The sequence below is a fragment of the Lepidochelys olivacea genome, assembly GCF_965140295.1.
Source record: "Lepidochelys olivacea isolate rLepOli2 genome assembly, chromosome: 2".
In the NCBI taxonomy this organism is placed as follows: Eukaryota; Metazoa; Chordata; order Testudines; family Cheloniidae; genus Lepidochelys; species Lepidochelys olivacea.
Genome location: NC_140412.1, coordinates 144883666 through 144906807, shown reverse-complemented (window position 1 = coordinate 144906807; position 23142 = coordinate 144883666). Strand labels below are relative to the sequence as shown.

The following is a 23142-nucleotide window of genomic DNA, read 5'->3' as shown; positions in this document are numbered from 1 at the left end:
TTGCCCCTAATTTATATAGTAATATTCTTAGCTATACCTTAACCAATCATTCTACTGAAATTTAACTAACCAATCCTAACATATTGTAACATGATTAGCTAACCAATTATATCCCACCACAATAATTAGATTACACCCAGCAAAATTAATTATACAGCAGACAGAAACAATGACAGAACCAGACAGAGATTATACAGACAAACAATAGCAAAGTGGGAACTATAATGACAAAACAATACAGAAGTGAGGATTTCACATCCCAGCTATTGATAAGTGAGTTCTTGCCAGACAGGATTCTATCAAACTAAGTTTCCTTTTACATTTTCTAGGCACTTCCCTTTTTCTGGAGGTGATAGGAATACAATCCTGTCCTGATAGTGCCTGACAGCCCAATAGCACCTTATTTCAATGTGACTAGTTTGGAATGTGAGGATGTGACTGTTCGCTTCCTAGCTTATGGCTGCCTCTGCTGCTTAGCCAAAGGCCTTAGCCTAAGAACAGGGCCTCAGACTGTCACAGTAAGAGAAGGACCTTACACTGGCAGGCAGTGATTTTGATTCTTTCTTTTATACCTCTAACTAGCCAAGTGATAAGAATACACCTAAATTCTTAAAGTACACATATTTGTTATCCTTTATTGTCCTATATGGGTTACATATAGGTTCTTCTATTTGGTGACTCAGAACAGAAGGTGATCCTAACATGAAGTGAAACTTGTTTGGGAAGTATGAACTTAATTTTGCACCTTGGTTTTTAGATGTTTGAGGACTTAAACTCACACATTCAGGAAGGGCACAAGGAAATTGGTTAGTCTCTAAGGTGCCACAAGTACTCCTTTTCTTTTTGCGAATACAGACTAACACGGCTGTTACTCTGAAACCAGCAGTTGCAACATTAACTCTTTGTGTCCGAATAGAGAATACAGCTTCCCTAAACTCTCCCTAAACCTAAAAACAAACATATTATTAAATATGTATAAACAATTTTGTAAGCTTTATAGACATTAACAAAAATGGAATAAACTTCTTAAATACATTTTGTGTGTATAATTTTATTTTATTTTGCTCTGTTTTTGTATATAGATACCTTTTCTTTCCTTTGAAACCAATAGCTGTAATCAAATATCTCTCTTTTAAGAGGATAATTCTTTATTCTTCAGTGAAATGTCTACTCCATTTCCTTCTACAGTAAAAAAAAGCTGGATCTTGATAAATACTTTGAGAATTATCCTTTAATAAATTGGCCGACTAGTGTGTATATTTGCAGGTGGCAACAGGGTGTTTCTAGGGGGACACAGCATAAAGCTATTATTATTTTCCTAATGAAATGTTTCTGTCACTATATTTACAAGTAAAATATGGTCCCATTTAACTACAAATGTTTTATTGGCTTATGCCTCATTACAACCATCTGTCCAGAGCAACGCTTTCTCCTTGTTCACACTAACAGTGTACTTGGATCTGCATGACTGCTTCAGGGCTGGGATGTCACTCTCTTTAGTGAAAACAGCTCTGAGGGAAACTCTGATGACAGTAACTTTTTAAGTTGAGTGACTTTTACATAATTCCAGACTAGTTATGATTAACCATTTACCAATAGTTTAAAAACGGCATCCAGCTAGAGAAGCCGTGGGTCATTGTTGGAACGTAATTGATGTAAGAAGCACATCTAGCGTCTCTTTTTCTTAATTGGCTTTTGGTGTAAAAAAGCAATATATCCTGCAATATCCTTCCCCTTTCAATGGGGCAGGCAATGTAAAATTGATGTGAGCGGCAAATTCTGTCAACTTTGTTTGCTTTTTTCAGTGTTCATAAAAATAAAAACAAAAGAAAAAGATGAATTATGGCCTTATGGTTAAGAGATGGGAAGAGGGGAATTTGGGTTGAATTCCTGTCTCTGCTGCAGACTTCTTACGTGACTGTAAGCAAGTCACTTAATCTCTGTGCCTCCATCTTCCCTTCAGTAAAATGGTGATAGTGAGACTTCCTTCTCTCGCCCTTTTTATTGCCTATTTTATTTAGACTCTCTCACTTGGGACCACTAAACTCTAAATAATATTCATTTAGCAAAAAACCTGAAAATATCAGTTTGTGGCAGATTAGAAGATAAAATATTTCACAAATGTTAAAACTGAAGTGAGGCTTGAACCAAAACTAGAGTTGCTCAAGTCTGTTACTCAGCATGCTTTGAAAGAAAGAAATTGTATTTTAGTAATGCAGTGCTGACTTGTAGAGCCTGTTCCACTTATCACTTGAGATTTGTTATAAAAATAACAGGCTTCGTCAGCCTTTCCTTTTCTCCCTAGCTGTTCTCCTAGGTTAGGAGCCATTTCTTTTCTGGGTTTTTCATTCTTTCTACTGTCACTGCTACTGCTGTTTCTGGATGGGCACACCATCCTTCATGGAATCACTCTTGTATCATAGAGATGCTGGTCTGCAGATCAGTGTAACATACATCTGCTTGGGGCACTCTGGAACAGAGAAACATAGCAGTGTCATGTTTCCCTTATCTGCATCCTTTTTTTCCTTTGATATGCCCCTTTTCTGAGATTTTGAACAGCAAGTGAACAGCAATTGAATTGTGCTGATTATCCAGCACTATGAACAGATGGTGAAATTCACCCTGGCATGGAGAACCAGGGCAAAGCCCTGTGCACCATTTAAACCTCACTATGGGTACTGATGAAGAGGAGGAGATGGAGGTGGAATAGGTTAGGTTAAGAGATCCACTGGCCCTACAACTAGCAGCAAGGCCGGCTCCAGGCACCAGCGTTCCATGCAGGCACTTGGGGCAGCAGTTAGAAAGGGGCGGCAATTTCTCCGGCCACGGCGGCAATTCGATGGCAGCTTCTCCCATTTGCTGGCCACGGCGGCGAATCGGCAGCAGCTTCTTCCTTTTGCCATCCATGGTGGCAGTTTTTTTCACTGCTTGGGGCAGCAAAAACTGTGGAGCTGGCCCTGACTAGCAGGGAGAGACTGCAGTGATTATTCCAACCTACTGATATTTGTGGAGAGTCAGCAAAGGTAACAATAACACAGGTAATAGTCACTTTGCAGCAGCTTACCTTGGCCCTGGAGGTGGGGTGAGATTTCACCTCTCCAAACCCTCCTGTTCAGAGTGAGCATGACAGATCTTTTTATCATTTTTTTTGAAGCTTGCATACTTACCTCTCCTGCATCTTAGTTATTCCTGTCCATACAGTGCACAAAGTGTAGGATGACTGAGCCCCCAGATATTTTGAATTGTATCTTGATTATAAGGCTGTTCAAAGCTTCTCTTGATTTTTTTTCAACTCAGTTGGAACTTATTTGTATAAGAAAAATGAACCAAAACAAGGGAGGAAGTGGAGGAAAAAAAAGTATGTTAATCAACTGCACTAACAAAAGAAATCACTGTTGGTAGGTTTTAAATTCTGCTATGGAAATTACAACTCCCTTGAAAAATTTCAAACTGATGCATTACTTACTTTGTCAGTGTACTGTCACAAATACTTCCAGCCATCACTATACTCTTCTATTTTGTAGCAGCTTTCTTTGACCTAGTTTTCAAGATCACCATCTAGTCAAACAGCTGCTGAATGAAGCCCATTAAGCCTCAAACACTATCTTAACAAAAAAAATCATCGCTAGGAGAAACCATTGAAAATGGAAATAGTCTGAATGAACTAGTCAGTTGCACAAACAAATATTGTCAAGTGTTCTTTGCCTTGCATTTCAAGTCAAGCACTGCTACTGTACATTTCTAATGCGTTATGTGTGGTTTGTTTGTAACGTCAAAAAGAAATGCATAGATCTGACTTCTTGAGTGGAACGGGGAAGTCAAACATATTCTAATGACTGTCTGTGATGACAGCATTTAAATGTAATATTTATGGTTCTGCTACTGCTCTTGAGAGCCACTTCTTGTATCCAAGGCTGATTGTATAGGCAGGAATGAGCAAATGCAATGCAAATTTGAGAATACAAAAGGGAACTTAGGGGAGGAAGGAGGAGGGAAGAGCAAAATGTTGAGAGCTGTTGTGGTTTGTGAGTTTTTGTTTTAAAAAAAATCAATTTTATTTCTACTAGATTATTTCCATCACAGTGCACATAAAACCAAAAGAATGTTATGCAGTATATAGTGTCGGCCAAATTATGGTTGTTCTGAGGGAGAAAAGAATCAAGAAGCCCAAATGCTCTCCTCCACCACTAGTGCTTCTGCAGAGAGACATTCACTCAGAGTCAGGAATTGTTGTGTAGGGTGACCGGGGCCTCTGGGAAGGGACGGGACTAAGGTGTTTGGTTATGTGCAGTTAGAAAGTTTGGCAACCCTAGTTGTGAGTTCTGACAAGAATGGTCAGTGGAACACAAGGTTATATCTTGGTGGCATGGGAGTGTGGCCATGATCCTGCTTCCCATACACAGAAGTAGCTGTATCTGGAAGGCTGTGCTAGGTGGGAGATCATGCTACGCAGTTTATAAACGTGTCGGAAAAATGTCTCAATGCTCCTGGAGACATCTGCTCCTGACCTCTATGGGCATAATGTTTCCAGTCATTGCCACTTGCATGATATACCTCCTTTCTTTCCTTTTCAGCTCAGCTCTAGTTTGGAAGTGCCTCCCCCCACCACCCCCATGTACACATATGAATGTGTATGTATAATTATTATATATCTATAAAATTAATTTAAGAAGTTTTGCCATTGACCTCAATGGCATCAGGGTCAGGCCCCTAATGTTCAAAAAAGCTGCTGGATAGACATCTCTAATAATTGAAGTCCTCTATTTGCAGAAAGATTAGAACATAGTCATCAGTGGAGCACCTTTCCCCACAACCATGGTCTGGAGGAATCCATATTAGTGGTATAGTGAGCATGTAGTATACAGTGTTGACTGACCACACAGCAGGATGTCACTGCGAGAGTTGTGTTGCACCTAAATCCTTTTAGACATTTGATAGGCTGCTCTCTGTACTATGGACTGAGAGGCAACCATTGCAGGGACTCCAAATAAGCTTTACAGGCAATTCCATTGACTTTATAGGCATTATCCCTGCATACACAAAGTCAGAGTTTTGACTAATTATATACGGAAAGACTTCTGGGTCAAATCTGCCCTAATATATTCATTTCTGTTGGGATATTTTTCAGTTTACCAAAATTTGTATTATGTTAATTTTATCAGAAATTGAAATGTACATATTTTTTCTTTAACATAGTGCCTTCTGCTTATTAGTGCAGCTACTGTGTGTGTGTGTGTCTGGCGATAGATAGATAGATAGATAGATAGATAGATAGATAGATAGATAGATAGATAGATAGATAGATAGATAGGTGCTTTCTGAAAATATCACCAGCCCTGATGTCTGAAATCCTCAGTTCTTCTTTGAGTGCTGGTCCTTATGCGTATTCCACTGTTGGCATGCATGTGCTTTGTGTGCCTGAGATTGGAAGATTCTTGCTATCAGTGTCTGTTGGTCTGCACCCTTCTTCTTCATGTGTTCTGAAGGAAAGTACACAGGGCAGGATAGATTGACCATGTCTTCAGATGCTTTTTACCATGACATGGTCTGTGACAGACCCTTCAATGTCCATGGACTTCATTCTCTGACTTTAAACCTTAAATACTGTAAATAAGACTTTTTTAGTTAGATTTAGTCTTAGTCAGTCTAGAATTAGTTATTAGAATTTGGGGACATCCCTTCCCATTGCAGGAAACCCCCATTCCTAGTACAGGACTCAGATTATGCCCAGGATTCTGGGCTTTAAGAACTGTATCTTCTGCCCCTGCTCGTTTCTGGTCAGCAGTGACCTCCAGCTGTGCCTTTACTTCCTTTGAAAAGTTCTCTCTTCACTAAGGTGCTGCATGTGCTGCTCCTTTCCTGGATGACTCTGGCAAGCAGGAATTCAGATGTAGGAAATATCTTACAGAGTGTGCAATGAGGCCCAATCTGATCCTGGCCAGGCAGACCACCAGGACCACTGGGCAGAAACATTGAGAAGTGCAACTCCTAGCAGTGCAACGTCTGATTCAGGTGGGCAAAAGGAGAGCCAAGGACTCAACTCCTCAGGCTCAGCAGGAGACTAGAAAATGCTCTCAGAAACCTTGGGGTAAGTTCCCACCTAACTCCACTTCCAAAAGGATGGCTTCTTCCCTGTCTCTGTCCAAAATGGGTGATCCCTCATGTTCTGGTTCGAGAGATGTAGGTTTCCCTAAGACTCCTGGGTGCAACGAACAGGCTCATAAGACCAGAAGTACCTAGTGCCGGCCCTGACATCTGGAGCAAGACCAACTCCATCAGTAGCCAGCACTCAACACCAGGAACCAAGAGAACTATCAGTACTGATCAATAGATAGACGTAGAGAGCCATAGACACCGACAATACCACCACACTCTCATAAAGAAGCACCAATCTCTGAAAGCCTCCTCTTACCGGCTCTGATGGTATATGAAGAAGAGAGTCTGCATCTCCCAAGAGTGGGAGAGAGGATATTTTCATGCAGTTGGATTCACAATATCCCTTTCTATAATAACCTGTCCTCATGAGAGAGGTTCTGACACAAATGGTCCACAGGGACTATGAATGGGAGAAATCTATCTCCCAATCCATCTACTAGTTGCTATATGCCAACTTCAGTGGTACCAGTGACACCACCCATAGACATAGATCCGATAGTCTAACAGCTCCTCCACGTAGAGAGGGCAGCCCAGACAGAGGATCGAGAATCTCCTGGGCCCCTCCTCACATGTCTGGACACCCTCCAGAGGACCACTAGTACCCAATGCTTGGGACTGCCACAACCTACCTTTGACCCTCGAGCTGCTCTTACTGGGGACCATGGTGATTGAATCTCTGCAATCCTACCTGGAGTCTCATCACCTTTCTAAGATGAAATACAATAAGGACAAATGCAAAGTACTCCACGTAAGAAGGAACAATCAATTGCACATATACAAAAGAGGAAATAACTGCCTAGGAAGGAGTACTGCAGAAAGGGATCTGGGGGTCTTAGTGGATTACAAACTAAATATGTCAACAGTGTAACACTGTTGCAAAAAAACCTCCAAACATCGTTCTAGGATGTATTAGCAGGCATGTTGCAAGCAAGACACGAAAAGTGATTCTTCTGCTCTATTCCACACTGATTAGGCCTCAGCTGGAGTATTGTGTCCAGGTCTGGGTGCCACAGTTCAGGAAAGATGTGTACAATTTGGAGGAAGTCCAGAGAACAGCAACAAAAATAGAAAACGCCAGCTATGAGGAAAAATTGAAGAAATTGGGTTTGTTTAGTCTGGAGAAGAGAAGACTGAGAGGGGATATGATAACAGTTTGCAAGTACGTAAAAGGTTGTTACAAAGAAGAGGGTGAAAAATTGTTCTTGATAACCTGTGAGGATAGGACATGAAGCAATGGGCTTAAATTGCAGCAAGGGAGGTTTAGGCAGCACATTAGGAAAAACATCCTAATTGTCAGGGTAGTAAAGGACTGGAATAAATTATCTAGGGAGGTTTTGGGATCTCCATCATTGGAGATTTTTAAGAGTAGGTTAGACAAACTCCTGTCAGGGATGGTCTAGATAATACTTAGTCCTGCCTTGAGTGCTAAGTGAGTGCACGCGACTGGACTAGAAGACCTCTCAAGGTCCCTTCCAGTCCTACAAATCTATGATTCTACCCTATTAGACCAACCAGATCTCCATCCAGAATCCATTGAAGAGGAGGAAGAGGAGCCTGATCCAGTGGTACTGCTGACACTGACAGGAATATCATCCTTATCCCTGGATGAGGCAGTTTCTCCTGCCTCATCCTCTCCCCAGATGACCATAGGCAGTTTCAAGAGCTGTCAAGGAGTGGCAGACTCCCAAATCCATATAGAAGCTCAGGACTCTCATCACAAGCTCTTGGATATTTTATAAATCTTGAAACCTATAAGAGTAGCACTTCTTATAAAAGAGGCCATTCTAGAACTGCATGGCATACTCCAGCAACAGATGCCTACTTCTAAAAGGGTGGAAAAGAGGGACTTCATTCCATCCAAGTGTGCAGTTTTTGTTTACCCATCCTGCTGTGGTGGCCCAAGTGGTCAAAGAAAGGAGTAGGCAACAGCACCCAAGAGCTAATCCTGCAGATGAGGAGGCCAAATGTTTGGACATTCTGGGAAGTAAGGTTTTGATGTCAGCCTCCAATTCAGAATATCCAACTACCAAGTCGTGCTATCAGAGTACAATTTCATGAATTACTTGAAGTTCTCAGAATTTAAGGATAAACTCCCTCAAGAGGATAGGGCATAATTTCAGGCCCTTATCAGTGAAGGCAAGTTGATGAATAGATCGTCACTACAGGCTGCAGTTGATGCAGCAGATACAGCATCAAGCTCAATGGCAACTGTTATAGTCAGTGGTCAGCCTGTGGAATTGGTGCATTTGGCACCAGATTACCCTATCAGCAGTACACCAATCAGGCATGCACAATTCAGTAGCAGATAGCCTCTACAGACATTTCTCTATCAACCACGAATGGAAGCTGCATGATTCCATGGTGAACAATATATTCACTTACTGGGGAACTCCATATTGGGACCTCTTCACATCTCATGCAATGCAAAATTTACTTCTCCAGAGGGGCTCAGGGTCAGGACTCCTGGTGCCCATTTAGACTTATGGGCGGGTCATTTAAGATACACTTTTCCCCCATTCCACTCTTACCCCGAGTTCCCTGAAATATCGAACAGGATGGAGTCATAGACACGGTTGCAGGGGGTGCTGCAACACCCGCAGGTTTTACTGTGAAAAGTTTGCTGGTGCTGTCAGAATGAAGCCAGAATTATTTTGCAATTCTTGAGAATTCGGGAGCTGTGCTGCACCCGTGTGGTGTGAGCAGGAATTGTGCTTTTTCACATTGCTTTTGAACACACATGGTTTACAGTTTCATTATCTGACTTTCAGCACCCCCACTATAAAAAGTGTTGCAGCACTGGATGGAGTGACAATCATTCTCTTCACTCCCTGATGGCCCTGGCAGTTGTGATTTCCCAGCCTTCTTCACATGTCAACCTGTCCACCTACCAGCATCCAGTCCTTTCTGGATCTTTTGACCCAGAACAAAGGCAAGATCAGACATCCCAATACGGACTCTCCATCTCATGGCATGGTGTTGGGTTGGTGTCAAACACATGACAGACATTTTCAGAAGCCATTCAAGCCATCCTTAACAGTAGGAAAGAATCCAGCAGGAAATCCTGCTTAGCCAAGTGGAAGATATTCTCTATTTGGGCCCAGCGCTGTCACATGTCCCCAGAGGAATCAGGCACTGGATTGTCTCCTGCGGGCCTTTCCCTTAGCTCATTGCGAGTTCACTTGGCAGTGATCAGCACCTGCCATCCTTCAGTTGTTGTGCATTCCATTTTTACCCATCCTGTGGCAGTACATTTTCTTAAAGGTTTGGTTAGAATCTTTACTCCAATAACCATTCTGATTGCAATCTGCGCTTTTAACGGGGTACTCTCAGCCTTAACTAAACCACTGTTTGAACTATTAGCTGGGTGCTCAATGTCTCACTTATTGATAAAGCTTGCCTTCCGAGTGGCCATCATTCCTGCTAGAAGGGTAGGAGAACTTGGAACCCTTCTAGATGATCCACTGTATACAGTATTCCATAAGGATGAAGTCTCATTGAAATTACACCCAAAATTCACCACTAAAGTAATCTGAGACTTGCCCATAAATCAGACAATACAGTTACCTATATTTTTCCAAAGCCTCCTGCCAGCACTGAAGATAAGAGACTCCATTCCCTGTGTGTGTGTGACAAATATTAATGCAAAGAACAAAATCAATCACTAAGTTACTTAGACTATTTGTTTCTCTAGTGGAGCGAATGAGAGGTCAATTGATCTCCTCTCAGAAAGTCTTCAAGAGCATTTCAGGCTGTATCCTTCTGATCAGTTGGTGCATATTCCTCTCTCACATAGAGCAAGAGCCCACTTTACTAGAGTGCAAGCAGCTTTAGTAGCCTCACCCCAAGAAATAAAGCAGCAACATAGAATTCTGTTTGTACCTTCATGACACATTACGCCATAGTGCAAGCCTCCATAACTAATACATTCTTTGGTGTGTCAGTCCTCCAATCATCTTTGCTGCCCAGATCCTCGCGCCCTTCTCATTGCCTGTATGACAGTCGCCCACAGTGACTCAACACAGTGAAATAGAATACACATAGGGATCAGCACTCAAAGACGAAAGAGAAATTACTTACCTTAAAGTAATTGAATTTCTTCAAGATCCCTATCTGTCCCTATCTGTATTCCACTACCTGCCCTCCTTCCCCTCTGCTTCAGATTCTTTCCTTAATTTATGGTAGAGAAGGAACAGGAAAGGTGGTTGGTCCACGCCACCTTTTATACCTTTCGTTCAGAGCATGAGGAGGAGAGGGGAGGAAATGCAGACCAACAGACACTGCAAGCAAGAATCTTCTAGTATCAGGTGCATGGAGTGTATTTGTACCCACAATGGAATACAGATAGGAACCACGCATCTCAAAAACTCTACTTGCTGTAAGGTAAGTAGCTTCTCTTTCCAAGAAAATCCCCCTTCAGTTGTGGGAATGATGCTATGAAACTATTATTTTGTTTTATAATGACAAATCTGAAAGTTTTTGTAAAACAAATATGGGAAAAATTCTGAAACTGCAATTTTTAAACCAAATAGAATTCAGTACTTTTGTCTATGGCACCTTCGTGAACATTTTAAATTTCCTCTATATGTTAACGTAAGTTGAATTATAAAGAAATTTTATAGTTTACAGTTGAATTGTAGTTCAGCTAGTTTAATGTTGACTGGTAACTTCTATTTATTCCAAAGTGAATTTGACAGGTTTTCTTTTTTTCCTACTCTTCCACACAGGTATCATTTTTCTTGTTCATTATATTTGTGGTATATACCATGCTGCCCTTCAACATGAGAGATGCTATAATTGCCAGCGTCTTGACCTCTTCATCCCACACCATTGTGCTGAGCATCTGTCTATCAGCTACAGCCATCATAAAGGAACACTTGGTTTGGCAGGTAGGTGATTCATAGAATTAATCATTGATTACGCACTGAATTGCCAGGTAAACTTGGCAGCAGATACTGTGATCTATGCCTGGGAACATGAATTTATTTCTCTTTGCATTTTTGGATTGCTTGCCAACCTAATTAACAGCTTTACTCTTTCTTATATTAAGGTTAAATGTCAGTTCTGTTAATGGATAGCTGAACATGCACTCCACCAGTAGAATCAACGGCTGCTTAGTAATTATCAACACAGAAACTAAGGTTAGCATAGCCTTTGTATGTGGCATATCCATTATCCTGATTTCTGAATTACAATACCATTTTTCCAAGTAAAGACTATTTCTAATTTGTAACTGAGCTCTGTTGTTTTTGCATGAGACATTGTGTACAATTAAATTCACAGATTTTTTTTAAAAAATTCAAATTATCAGAATTTTTTTACATTATTTGTAATAATGTGTGAATCTCAGCTTTGATTTTAAAACACATGTTGAGGAAAAAATGTATATTTAACTTGGAAGACAATTTTCATGTTATCAGTGTTAGTATAACCCTATAGAAATAGATGGGCTTGTTTAGGAACAAATTATCATTTTTCTTTTGCATTGAAACTGCATTGCTTAAAATATAATTTGCTTAGATTTTTGTAAATGTATACATAAAACAGGCAAGAAAATTAACCTAATGACAGTAAGAATAACAACCAATCAATGCATTATAAGGTGATGAAGAATGAAACCATTTCCACTCACGTTTTGGAACTTTAATTAGAAAAATTTAGAGAATCCATGTATAGTTTGTGTATAACGTATTCCAAATCATAGGTGAATGTCAATAAAGCTGACTTAAATATCTTGAAACTCCTACTTTAGGGAAGTAGATTTCAGGTTTAGTTCCAGTTCTGAATGCAGGGTTGTGTTATCAATAATATTAAATGAGGCATGAGGAAAAGATTATCTGAGGTGTATTTCTTTGTAGGAGTTTCACTTGAATCAGGAATATGGCCTCACTTTCTTCCTGCCTATTGGCGGTGATTTTTGGTCTTTGGGTTGGGGAAACACAAAGAAGGTACAATTATTCTGGGCCTTCTGCCAGGGCTACTGTCACTTTAGGCCAGAATATTATATGAAATATTCAACTACATTTAAAAAAAATCATTATTGATTAGTGTAATAGCTACCACTTATGTGTGTGTGATTATATCTGTGTAATATCTGTTTATCTGGAGCATAACTAGTACTGTCTAGTTCCCAGACAGTAATTATCAGTGGTTCACAGTCATTCTGGAAGGGCATAATGAGTGGAAGCCCACAGGGATCAGTTCTGGTTCTGGTTCTGTTCAATATCTTCATCAGTGATTTAGATAATGGCATAGAGAGTACACTTATAAAGTTTGCGGACGATACCAAGCTGGGATGGATTGCAAGTGCTTTGGAGGATAGGATTATAATTCAAAATGATCTGGACAAACTGGAGAAATGGTCTGAAGTAAATAGGATGAAATTCAATAAAGGACAAATATAAAGTATTCCACTTAGGAAGGAACAATCAGTTGCACACATACAAAAGGGAAATGACTGCCTAGGAAGGATCTCTGAGAGGGCAGAATGGAATTATTTCGTGCCCGCCAAGGGGCATGAATACCTGTATACCCACCCCGCCCCCAACTCTCTAGTGGTTGAGTCGGTCAACCATAGGGAGCATCAAGGTCAACCCGCTTCTACTTCTAAAAATAAGGACTCGAGGAGACTAGATCTATTTGGTAGAAAGGTTTATTCATCTTCGAGCTTCCAACTGAGGGTGGTGAACAACCAAGCCCTGCTGGTTAGATATGACTTCAATTTGTGGGGCTCGATGCCCAAATTTGCAGATTCCCTCCAGGAGCGTGATAAGGAGTTCAAGGCTCTGGTTGAGGAAGGCACGACTGCCACCTCGGTGGCCCTGCAGGCAGCCTCAGATGCTGCAGATACAGCTGCAAGACCTATGGCCTCTGTGGTATCCATGAGGAGAGCATCATGGCTCCTGCTGTCTGGGTTGTTCAGCGACGCACAGAACTCCTTACAGGACCTTCCCTTTGATGGCAAGGCCCTGTCTGCGGAACAAATAGACGTGAAGTTACATGGTCTGAAGGACTCCCGCACAACATTAAAGACCCTCGGCCTCTATGTTCTGGCCCTGGCCAGGACCAAGTTTGAACCGCAGCAGGCTCCCAGACAGGCCACCCACTCCAGATATGAGCCCCCTTATAAAAAGTCAAGGGATGATAAAAAGCACCCGCAGATGCAATCCTGGCCTGTGCCCGAGCCTGGGCCCTCTTAAGGGCAAACAGGCGGGTAAGCGCCAGTTTTGATGGGATCCCCGGGGGCAACTTACCAGTTTGTACCAGGGATCCACCCGACCTTCCCTTCTCCAACCAGATATGTAGTTTCCTCCTGGAGTGGTCACAGCTGACCTCGGACCGATGGGTCCTCAACACCATCTCCTGGGGCTATACCCTCCAGTTTCTTTCTTCTCCACTCACCAAACCTCCCTCCCCGTCGCTCTTTAATGACCCCTCTCACGAGAGCTTACTTGAGTAGGAGGTGCGGCGGCTCCTTCACTTAGGGGTGGTGGTGGTGGTGCTGGCAGAGTTCAGATACAAGGGGTACTACTCTCGCTATTTCCTTATCCCGAAGGCTACGGGGGGCTCAGGGCCATCTTGGACCTGTGAGACCTGAACCAGTACATGGTAAAGCTCAAGTTTTGCATGGTCTCTCTGGGCTCCATCATCCCCTCCCTGGATCCCGGGGACTGGTACGCCGCCCTCGATCTATAGGATGTGTACTTCCACATTCATATATTCAAGGGCCACAGGCATTTCCTCCGCTTCACGGTTGGGCAGGGGCACTACCAGTTCACTCTCCTCCCATTTGGCCTATCCACGGCTCCCAGAGTCTTCACAAAGTGTATGTCTGTGGTAGCGGCCTACCTCAGGCATCAGGGTGTCCAGATCTTTTCCTACCTCGATGACTGGCTGGTCAGGGGTAGCTCCAGGTCACAGGTACAGGATCACGTAATGCTCCTTCTATCCATGTGCACCACACTGGGGCTGTTGGTAAACGACACCAAGTCCACATTGGTACTGGTGCAGCTCATAGAGTTCATTGGGGTGATTCTGGATGCAACGTCAGCCAGAGCCTCCCTCCCACTGGACAGATTCGAAACCCTAAGGGAGCTCATCAGCATAGTCACAAGATTCCCCGTGACGACTGCCAGAGTGTGCCTCCAACTCCTGAGTCATATGTCAGCATGCATGTATGTGGTTCGTTACGTCAGATGCAGGAGGCAGCCCCTCCAGCTCTGGTTGGCCTCGTTATTCTCCCTGTCCAGAGACAGGATGGACAAAGTCCTCATTGTGCCCGAACCAGTGATAGCCTCCCTACGCTGGTGGTCCTCCCTGTGGAATATGCTCCAAGGGGTCCCATTCAGGGGCCGACCCCTGACTGTGGAGTTGGTGTCTGATGCATCGGACCTGGGCTGGGGAGCCCATATGGAAAACCTCCAGACCCAAGGTCTGTGGTCCACACAGGACCTTGCCCTGCACATAAATGTCAAGAAGCTCAGGGCAGTCTGTCTGGCATGCGTGGCCCTCCACTCGCGCCTAACAGGCAGAGTGGTCAGAGTTCTCACGGACAACACGGCCTCAATGTTCTACATCAACAGGCAAGGCGGGGTCCGCTCCTCAGCCCTCGCCAGGAAGCCCTCAGGCTGTGGGACTTTTGCATAGCTCACGATATTTACTTGGAAGCCCACCACTTACTGGGCATCCGGAACTCTTGGGCGGATCAGCTGAGCCGGGACTTTTCCTCTCAGCGCGAATGGTCACTGCACCCAGAGGTGGTACACAGGATTTTCCAAATGTGGGGCACTCCTCAAGTGGACCTGTTTGCGACCCAGCAGAACCACCAGTGTCCCCGCTTCTGCTCCAGGGGAGGGTTACGCGTGGGCATGATCTCCGATGCCTTCGTTCTGTCCTGGTTGGGTCAGCTTTTCTATCCTTTTCCCCTGATTCCACTGATTGGCAAGGTCTTGGAAAAGATAAAAACAGACAGGGCCTGTGTCCTCCTGATCACTCCGGCATGGCCCAGGCAACATTGGTATGAGACTCTCACGAGCCTGGGAGTCGCCCTGCCTTGGCCATTGCCAACCCACCCAGACCTGCTCTCCCAGGACCAGGGTCTTCTCCTCCACCCCAACCTAGCGGCCCAACATCTCATGGCATGGCTGCTCAGTGGTTAGGCCGGGAGGAGAGGACTTGCTCGGAAGGGGTTCAGAGTGTCCTCCTGGGGAGCAGGAGGCCCTCCATGTGTCAGTGGGACCTGAACTTGGTGCTGGCCAGGTTAAATGGACTTCTATTTGAACTGCTTGCTACATGCTCCTGGTCACACCTCTCATGGAAGGTAGCCTTTCTGGTGGTAATCACATCCTCTAGATGAGCATTGGAGCTCTGGGCCCTGATCTCCAAACCCCCATACACAATGTTCCATAAGGATAAGGTACAGCTCTGACCACACCCTTCATTCCTCCCTAAGGTGGTCTCTGCCTATCATATGGGCGAAGACATTTTCCTGCCAGTGCTCTGTCCTGAACCCCATGTGTCCAGTGAGGAGCCCGCCTCCACATGCTGGATATGAGATGGGCTCTGGCCTTTTACCTGGAATGTACAAAACCATTCAGGAAGTCTTTGCAACTGTTCATCGCCACGGCCGAATGCACTAGAGGCCGGCCGATCTCCACTCAGTGGCTCTCCAACTGGATCATCTTGTGTATCCGTACTTGTTACAGCCTGGCAGGAGTTCCCCCGCAGCTGATTGTGAAGGCACACTCGACTAGGGTGCAAGCCTCATCGGCTGCCTTTCTGGTCTAAGTCCCAGTTCAGGACATCTGTAGGGCAGCCGCTTGGTCATCGGTTCGCACGTTCACCTCGCATTATGTGATCGTTTCCCAAACCAGGGAGGATGCTGAGTTTGGCAGGGCAGTGTTCCATCCCAAGTGTCTGTGAATTCCTTCTCACCTCCAACAGATATAGCTTGGAATCACCTATTGTGGAATGCACGAGCAATCACTCGAAGAAGAAAAGACAATTACCTTTCCATAACTGGTGTTCTTCAAGATGTATTGCTCATGTCCGTTCCACATCCTGCCCTCCTTCTCCTCTGTCAGAGTTGTCCGACAAGAAGGAACTGAGGGTGGAGGGAGCACACAATGCCCCTTATACCGCACCATGGCGGTGCCACTCCAGGGGTCGCTAGGGGGCACTCCCCTATGGGTACTGCTAAGGGGAAAACTTCCAGCATCGGTGCACATGGCGAGCAAGCACACCTATTGTGGAATGGACATGAGCAACACATCTCGAAGAACACCAGTTATGGAAAGGTAACTCTTTTATCCATCCTGGATCCAAGGGTCCAAACGACATAGTACTCACTGAGATATAAACAAACAGATCTATCTCATCTGGCCTGTTCAGGGGTTTAGAGCCCAGTTATATGACCTGTTTTGACAACTTAATGGAAAACTTACACATGTTATGGAGGCATCTTCTCCTAATCAGCAGTCACCGTTAGAGTCTTGCAATCTGACCCAAACCCAGAGGGGCCCTACTACAAGTAGTGGATTCAGATTGGGTCTGAAAACAGCCCAGACCTCTTGGGCTGGATTTTGTCATCTCTGATTACTTCCTCCTGCCTACGATAGAGTTGCCAACCCTCCAGGATTATCCTGGAGTCTCCAGGAATTAAAGATTAATCTTTAATTAAAGATTATGGCATGTGATGAAACTTCCAGGAATGTGTCAAATCAAAATTGGCAGTCCTCTATGGGGATGGTGTGGCAGTGGCTGTATGCCTTGCTCCTGCTGACTGCTGCCAGCTCAGTGTGCTCTGTGTACACTGTGGGGTGTGTGTGTCAGTGAATCTCAGTACCTCTCACTCAGCCTTGCAATGCCTAACTAATTCAGAAACCTAAATATTTTCAAAAGGGATTTAGGCACTTAGGAATCAAAATCCTATTCGCAGTTGATGGTCTTTATTTTTCTGTATCATATAGCAGGGAACACATGACTGATACTAAGCAAATAGTAAATATGATGATTATGCAGTTTCTATAAGACTTTAAAGGTTGTCTCCTTTATACTTTTATGTCTGGGCCCATGTCTTTACACTTGCAGTGTGGTTCTCCATGCAAATTTTAAATTACAATGTTCATGATAGGTCTATGCTAGCAGCACTAGCTCCTGCCAGCTTTAATCTTTGCATAGATTCATTGAATCCCAACAGGAGAGCAGTGCTACAGTCTGGCTTTCACTCCTGGACCCTCCAGCTTTGTGCACAAAGGCGCCTCTGGAATGACTCTCCTGGTGAAGGGGAGCTCAACCCTCAGCTTTCTCCCCAGGGAGGAAAAAATCCCTTTTCAAACAGTTTTGAATCTATGATATGCGAGAGGGCTCAACAGAACACCTGCTCACCTCTCCACAGATCCTACATGGAACAGTAGGAAGTTAATCTGGGAGAATGCTTGTGTATTCAGATAGGCTAGGGGTGGGAGGGATCCAGAGGCAGTGGCAAGTCTGATAACAGTTGCCACTGTTACAGCATGGGATCGCTGAGCATGCATACATATCTGTGTTACCACAAGACAGGGTTTCTGATATTGATTTATCATGAAAACAGTTACTTCCTTTTTTTATACAGAAGACTTTTCCATGTATCTGTGATCGGAATGATTGCATGAGAGATCACCAGCAGACTAGGACTGGGTAATAGCCAGTTGGTCTGGAATATAACATACAGAATTTCCCCATGGCACAAAAATGATTTTAATATCTTCAGACAAGATGTTTGCCAACAATGTTGGAATGAATTTAAAGACAAATACAGCAGAATATGACAGGTTTCCTGAACTGATAAATGTATATGAAGAAAACATTTTAAATATTGTGCTCATAGTAGAAAGAAGTCATCACCCCCCGCTACACCCACATACCCATCCTATATACATATTCACAAAATAGAAAACAACTGTTTCAATCTGTATACCAATGTTACTTTAACAGTACAAGTACAGTGTTAAGTGAAATGTTAATTATAAACATTTATATCAATGTAACTTTAAGGCAATAGTTGTAAATAGACAAAAGTTAGGAAATAAAAAGTTGAAATTTTCATAACAATCACATTCAACTTAATATGCAGTTAAATAAGTCTGTTCTGCCTTAAGGTCCATCTGCACAATTTCCTTTGAAATCAATTGCAGTTTTGTGTGTATATCTGAAGGCAAAATTCAACCCACTGCTGTCTATTTATTTATTGTCATACATATAGCAACTAGTCATAGCAAATAGTAATTCACAATAATCCATATAATGTGACTGGGGTCCCAGTGCGGGCCAGCTATGATCACTCAATTAGGATGAACTGCAAAGAATGGGGCAGACAATCCCCATAAAGCTGGTGGATATTCCAATACTTAGATTTACCAAGCCAGCATAAAACTCCTTCTTTATTATCTTACTGGTTACTCAGAAGTCCAAACAACACAGTTCCCTTAAAGTGATCCAGCCTCAGGCCTCCATCCAGGTACCTCAGTCAAATATGATGAAGATTCCTGAAAATCTTATTTCCTCATATAAAAGAAAAGGTTCTACCGATCCCAAAGGATTGGACACATTACCTCCCAGGTTATTGAATGTTTCAGATCTTCCCCAAATATATGCTACAGCCAATTCTCATTAACTAAACTAAAATTTATTAAAAAACAAAAGAGAGAGAGTATGGTTAAAAGATCAATATACATACAGACATGAGTTCAATTTATTGAGGTTTAGATTCATAGCAGAGATGGTGAGCATTGTAGTTGCAAAGAGTTCTTTCAGAAATAGTTAATAGGTTATAGTCCAATGTCCAAATATCATATTCAGGGTGTACCAGCATAACTGGGACCTCAGTCTTGTGACTCAAACTTCCCCTGATGAAGCCTAAGTAGATCTGAGATAACCAAATCAGGACCCAAGGATCTTTTATACAATTTCATGTCCTTTTTGACAAGTTAGGAGTTTCTCTGGGAACAAAAGGTAATGAGGATGACTCTGAAGGAGGTCCATTGCCGGTACTTAGCTATAGAATTAATATAAGGCAATTTGCTTGTTCTTCCACCATTCACAATATATTTCGAAGAGAGATGAATACCAAGATAGCCTGTGTCAAGGTTCCTTCTCCACTCTGAACTCTAGGGTACAGATGTGGGGACCTGCATGAAAACCTCCTAAGCTTATTTTTACCAGCTTAGGTTAAAACTTCCCCAAGGTACAAACTATTCTACCTTTTGCCCTTGGACTTTATTGCTGCCACCACCAAGCATCTAACAGATATATAACCGGGAAAGAGCCTGCCTGGAAACGTCTTTCCCCCCAAAATCCTCCCAAACCCTACACCCCCTTTCCTGGAGAAGGCTTGATAAAAATCCTCACCAATTTGCATAGGTGAACACAGACCCAAACCCTTGGATCTTAAGAACAATGAAAAAGCAATCAGGTTCTTAAAAGAAGAATTTTAATTAAAGAAAAAGTAAAAGAATCACCTCTGTAAAATCAGGATGGTAAATATCTTACAGGGTAATCAGATTCAAAACATAGAGAATCCCTCTAGGCAAAACCTTAAGTTACAAAAAGACACAAAAACAGGAATATACATACCATTCAGCACAGCTTATTTTCTCAGTCATGAAAACAAAACAGAATCTAATGCATATCTAGCTAAATTACTTACTAAGTTCTAAGACTCCATTCCTTTCTGTTCCTGGCAAAAGCATCACACAGACAGAGAGAACCCTTTGTTTCTCCCCCTCCAGCTTTAAAAGTATCTTGTCTCCTCACGGGTCATTTTGGTCAGGTGCCAGCAAGGTTATCCTAGCTTCTTAACCCTTTACAGGTGAAAGGGTTTTTCCTCTGGCCAGGAGGGATTTAAAGGTGTTTACCCTTCCCTTTATATTTATGACAGCCTGTGTTTACAATTCATTTACATGCTAGGATGTTCTTTTAATCTCTGAACTATCAGAATACACCATAGACAGGGACTGTGGATTACATCGTTGACTCTACTCATACATATGTAAATACACAAATATTATTCCTCCACATGTCTTTTGAGGGTTATTTATTTTGCAGGATGTTTAACCCTTTCTGTCCATGTGACACAAATGTGCAATGTACTATAATATAGCAAATGAAACAGCCTGAATAAAGCAAGTGGATTTTTTCAGTGGTATAGAATGTCAATTTACAAAATTCAGCTTAAGTTTTTGCCTACCATGTTAAAATATATTCAAAAAAAGAGGGGAAAAAGCAGAATGTGTCATGTTTCCTGAGCTGAGGGATGTATCCTATGTATGTGAATATGCCTTGAGTATTAGTGTATCCTGCTGAATAGGAATGCATCACTGTCAGATGTGCACCTCCTTCCCCTGCACATTTGGAGGTAACATACATGTGATAAATGGATTTATTAGGCAACTTTGACTGCCTCAATTTCCTTTTACCCATTATTTCATCTCCTCCAGGAATTATTTCAACATTCTAAATCTTTGTGCTCTTCTAACTAGCTAATCTGCCATGAATACGTTTCAGTCCCCTTTGCCCATAATATGGAATTCCCCCCTTTCCCCCTCCCTACCTTCATAAAAAAGAGTTAACTTGGCCTGAAGCCCAGGATGTGCAAGATTTATTCTGGTTTTTTTTTACATAAACACATCTTGTGGCCCTCTAAAAATATAATAAATCTTCAAGATATGATAGGTAAATAATATTAACCACATTTTACGAATTGGGATACTAAGACACAGAAATTGTATCTTTTGTCTTGGGTCATGTCTGGAGTCTTGACAGAGCCAAGAATAGAGCACAGCTGCTGACTTCAGTGCTGTTCTTTTATTGCTATAGCATCTTTCCTCTCTATGTGCTGGATTGATAAATTTCCTTTTTGATTAATAGATTCATCTTTTTTTGAATAACTTTCTTATATATCTGCTTCTTCTGCCCCCATTTCTCAGCTATCTTGGGTTGGGTCATCAGATCAGTCTTTTCCAGGCTTAATTTGTGAAGAAGTTATTTCAGAGGTGAGGAGCAGGATTGAAGACTAATTGGAGGTGATGCAGCTGCCTTTTTATATCCCTGCCATGTGGCTTGTATATCCTTTGTCCCAAACACAAGCTCACAGCACATGGGTATGGAAAATATTTGGAGTCCCCTGTCTATAGGCATGTCCCTACATGCCCTGCTGACTCATAGGCATAACCCCTGGCTTCTTTCAATGGGTTGATTATACAGCTGTCATCCAGTCCTACCTTCTGGCAATTGGATGTTAAGGGACACATGGAGCATAGAGTTGTGTCTCTGACCCTCTTGGCTAATAGCTATTGATTACTATCCTCTATCTGGTCTCTTGCACACAGAGTATGTTGATGTTTCTTTGGACACTCATCTTGTCCAGATGCATGACTTTACCTGTTAAGGATGACACAAATATTTTTTAGACATTTCTTTCATGAGTCTGAATTTTCATCTGGTGAGTCACCTTTTGGGCTGTTCTTCCCAACTCTCGGGAGACAATTGGATGCCAGTAACTGGGAATACTCTTGGCGTGGGGCTGCCAGGCTTGAGGTGGGCAAACTCCTGGTCTAGGGCTAAATATCCCTCCCATTGTTTGCAAGAGGGTCTGGTGGGGCAATAAGTAGGCCAGACTAGTCCCCCACCCCAATCCAGCATGTCACCTAATGCCCCCCTTTTTCTTTTTTTTTTCCGGGGACACACACACACACACACACACACACACAAACTCACTCTCCTGCTGGCAATAGCTCATCCAAACTGACCACTCTCCAAGTTTAAATCCAAGTTTAACCAGAACATCTGGGGGGTGGGGGTAGGAAAAAACAAGGGGAAATAGGCTACCTTGCATAATGACTTAGCCACTCCCAGTCTCTATTTAAGCCTAATTTGCAAATTGGATACTATTAATTTAGGCTTAAATAGAGACTGGGAGTAGCTAAGTCATTATGCAAGGTAGCCTATTTCCCCTTGTTTTTTCCTACCCCCCCCCCCAGATGTTCTGGTTAAACTTGGATTTAAACTTGGAGAGTGGACAGTTTGGATGAGCTATTGCCAGCAGGAGAGTGAGTTTGTGTGTGTGTGTCCCTGGGAAAAAAAAAAAGAAAAAGGGGGGGTGGGGTGAGAAAGCCTGGATTTGTGCTGGACATGGCCCACTTTGATTACCATGCTCATTGTAGGGAGAGTGGTCACTTTGGATGAGCTATTACCAGCAGGATAGTGAGTTTGTGTGTGTGTTTTTTGGAGTGGGGTGAGGGGGTGAGAGAACCTGGATTTGTGCAGGAAATGGCCCACCTTGATTATCATGCACATTGTGTAGAGAGTTGTCACTTTGGATGGGCTATTACCAGCAGGAGAGTGAGTTTGTGTGTGTGTGTGGGGGGGGGGGGGTGGAGGGTGAGGAAACCTGGATTTGTGCTGGAAATGGCCCAACTTGATGATCACTTTAGATGAGCTTTTACCAGCAGGACAGTGGGGTGGGAGGAGGTATTATTTTATGATCTCTGTGTGTATATAAAGTCTGCTGCAGTTTCCACGGTATGCATCCGATGAAGTGAGCTGTAGCTCACGAAAGCTCATGCTCAAATAAATTGGTTAGTCTCTAAGGTGCCACAAGTCCTCCTTTTCTTAATGCCATGATGTAGGTCTCTGGCTGGCGAGGCCTGCCAAGACAAGTGGCTGGATGCTGCTTCCCCCTTCGTGGATATTACACCATCCAGGTTGTTCTCAGGAGTACATATATGGTTTCCAATTGTCTCTCCAGAGCTCCAGAGTTGCCCAGCACTCTAAAAAAATTTGTTCACAACTTAAGGTGGTTTAAATTGGAGTCTTCCTTCTTCTACGTGAGTTGCCTGCCACAGCTAAAGGGCTCCACCTGCCTTGACAAGTGTGGTTTTAAAGTGCTAGACCCACACCTTTCACACCCCCACATTTTGTTTGGAACATGGGCCATGAGAAGGCAAGGGATAA

At 43.0% G+C, this 23142-nt stretch overlaps 1 protein-coding gene across 3 annotated transcripts in view; it reads left to right on the top strand.

Annotated features, from left to right (window-relative positions):
• Positions 1-23142, top strand: part of ADCY2 (adenylate cyclase 2) — a 430319-nt gene that overhangs the window by 88365 nt on the left and 318812 nt on the right. For 2 of the 3 annotated variants that reach the window (XM_084619392.1, XM_084619393.1), the window contains exon 3: positions 10881-11042. The exons of the other annotated variant lie outside the window; for it this stretch is intronic. In XM_084619392.1, the coding sequence (XP_084475518.1) occupies positions 10881-11042 (162 nt within the window). The remainder of the gene's footprint in view (positions 1-10880; positions 11043-23142) is intronic. 3 annotated transcript variants of the gene reach the window in all.